The following is a 2,536-nucleotide window of genomic DNA, read 5'->3' as shown; positions in this document are numbered from 1 at the left end:
AAAAAAAAAAAAAAAAGAAAGAAGAAAAAAGAAAAAACAGAATAAAGCGAAACAAAATAATTGCAACTCTTGTTGCCTGGCCCGCGCGTGCAACCAATTAACACACAACTGAGAGAGGCTGCCTAAAATTCACCTGCGCACATTATGTCGGCGCGCGGTGCATACGTGTATTCATCAGCCTGTCCACTTTGTTGCGCACCCTGCCCCTATTTGGAATATTGTTTTGCACGCATGCCTTTAAGCGGTATATTTGGCGTGCAGGGCGACGCGTACATAGGGGCACAAAAAGCTTCACTTTTAACACCCGTCCAACCCATTCGCAATCTTAACATTTGCCCCCATAAAAAAAAAACATGAAGCACACTTTTGTGCGGAGCGTCATCATGACAAAAGTGGTTAAAAAAAAAGGAAAAAGCGCGAGGGTAGACTGGGACAAAAAGCGGAATAAATGACGTATGCAAGTACTTAACAGCCATTGGTAAAGAATAACAGCGAGGAGCGAAGTGCCTGTGGAACGCCCAGGGAGGTGGTAATTAGCTAAGTCAAAATAATTTTTCTCGTTTATTGGAATGGAATTCCACGGAATGAGTAAGTGATATGTGTGCTGTTATGCGTTGTCATGCAAACAGAAGGCATGAAACCAAAAAGAAAAAAAACAAAAAGAATTTAGGAACTAATATTTATAAAACATGGGATTTAAAATACGTTAACACACCATTTTGAAAAGGGGGCGAAAAAAAAAACAAAATAGGAGGTTTCGACCGCGAGTGTGAAAACAAAAGTGCTCATATGAGCAAAAAGTTGAAGAGATATACAAAAACAAAAAAAAAAAAAAAAAAAAAAAAAAAAAAAAAAAAAAAAGTAAATCCTCAACTTCCCTCGAATCAATAGAAGAAAAATTCTTTATTATATCAAATTTGTGTACTTACAGAGCAAGTATTTTTTTTTTTTTTTTTTTTTTTTTTTCATAGGAACAAAAGTTCAAGGGTGCACACATAACAGAATCGAATTAGGTTTTCCATTAAGGCGTGTGACGCTTGGCGCGTAGACGCCGTTTGGAACAACTATCCATCAGTAGGCATAGTTCAGGTGTTGTTCAATATTTTCTCCTTGTGGGTTTATTTTGGAATCCATCATTCCAAGTTTTTGCTGCAAATCGGATAGAATACTAATTTTGACTTGCTCTGGCAATTCCTCTACCCACGCCGGAAGGCATGCTCCTTTCAGTTGAGCCCGTAGCGATGCTAGCGATGGTGTTGGCGGTACTTGTGGTGAGTTTAACAGGTTCGACATATTTGGTAGCTGCTCTTCCGCTTTGGTTTCCAGCGACGGCTGTTGTCCAGACGGCTGGTTTACTTTTTCCTTATGTTTCTCTGCCTGCTCCTTGGCTATAATACTTGCGCACAGGACGATCACCTGGTCGGCCGCGCGCTGCATTTCATTCTTCACCTTATGCATGTGGTCAAGCAGATTTTGCTTTTCTTCCACTTTGATTTTATATTTATGTTGCAGCTCCATGAGGAGTCCTTTTTTTTCTTCCTCGTGGACCATTTTATTTTGTGGGTACAGAAAAAACAGGTGTCTGTACTCTTCATTCGGGTCAGCATGAACGTTCCTGTTCTGTTCCACATTTTCAATTTGTTTTTGGATTTCATTAATTTCTTCTTCGAGCTGTCTCATTTCAGTAGCTTTTTGCTCATGTTCGTTTTTTTTATCCTTATGCTTATTTTTCGCATCATTGAGTTCGCTATTCAATTGTGATACATCTTTCCACGCGTTGAGATTTATTAACTGCGTGTTTGCTTCCGCTCTATTGACGACCTCATCCTTTAGAATTGATTGGACTATCTGTTCGTTGAGTGTCAGCTGTGTATTTTCGCTACCGTTCTGCGTTGTGTCTATTGGTTTCAAATTAACATGATTCGACCATTCGTCGAATACATTTTTGTCCATTCCATTTTTCAGAAATTCTTTTAGTTCATTTGGTATATCTGTTGTTACAGGTTTGTTTACATCTTTTGGTAGCTCTGCCTTTATCATTTTTTCCCCTCTTGTACGCATGTTTCTGTTGGGTCCTTCGTAGGTATTCAACTTGTCATCCTCGTCGTCATCGTCGAAGAGGTGGTAATCGTCCTCGTAGTCATCATCTTCTAAATCATATTCTGAATCATCATCTGAGAACTCATCCTCATCATATTCTTCTTCTAACTCATTATTCATTTGACTATCAAATACGTTTATTTTTTTGTATAGGGAGTCACCTTTTAGGCGGAGGTTTGCTCCTTGTTCGTCGTCCAATAGGCCATACAATACAGGTCCTCTGTTTGCATTTTTTCTACTCATATACTGTGACCTGTCCTTTTCGTTGCTTATAATGGGGCTTATACGCATGTCCATGCTGCTATTTAAATGCTGGGTACCATACTTGTTTCCATACCTGTTTCCATCGAAGTAGTATCCCATGTTGGTCATGTCTTTGTCCTTTTTCATGAATGACATGTACAGTTTCATTAACTCGTTGTATATTTTCTCGATG

The 2,536-nt window shown here is 39.1% G+C and overlaps 1 protein-coding gene across 1 annotated transcript; it reads right to left on the bottom strand.

Moving 5' to 3' along the window:
- Positions 1–1,071: 1,071 nt before the first annotated feature.
- On the bottom strand, positions 1,072–2,511 carry AK88_03565 (uncharacterized protein; the record flags this gene model as incomplete). Its single annotated transcript, XM_012481176.1, has 1 exon — positions 1,072–2,511. The coding sequence occupies one exon, from the start codon at positions 2,509–2,511 to the stop codon at positions 1,072–1,074; it is 1,440 nt and encodes a 479-aa protein (XP_012336599.1).
- Positions 2,512–2,536: the final 25 nt, after the last annotated feature.

The sequence above is a fragment of the Plasmodium fragile genome (genome assembly GCF_000956335.1).
Source record: "Plasmodium fragile strain nilgiri unplaced genomic scaffold supercont1.42, whole genome shotgun sequence".
NCBI lineage: Eukaryota > Apicomplexa > Aconoidasida > Haemosporida > Plasmodiidae > Plasmodium > Plasmodium fragile.
This window is presented reverse-complemented; position numbering and strand designations above follow the sequence as displayed.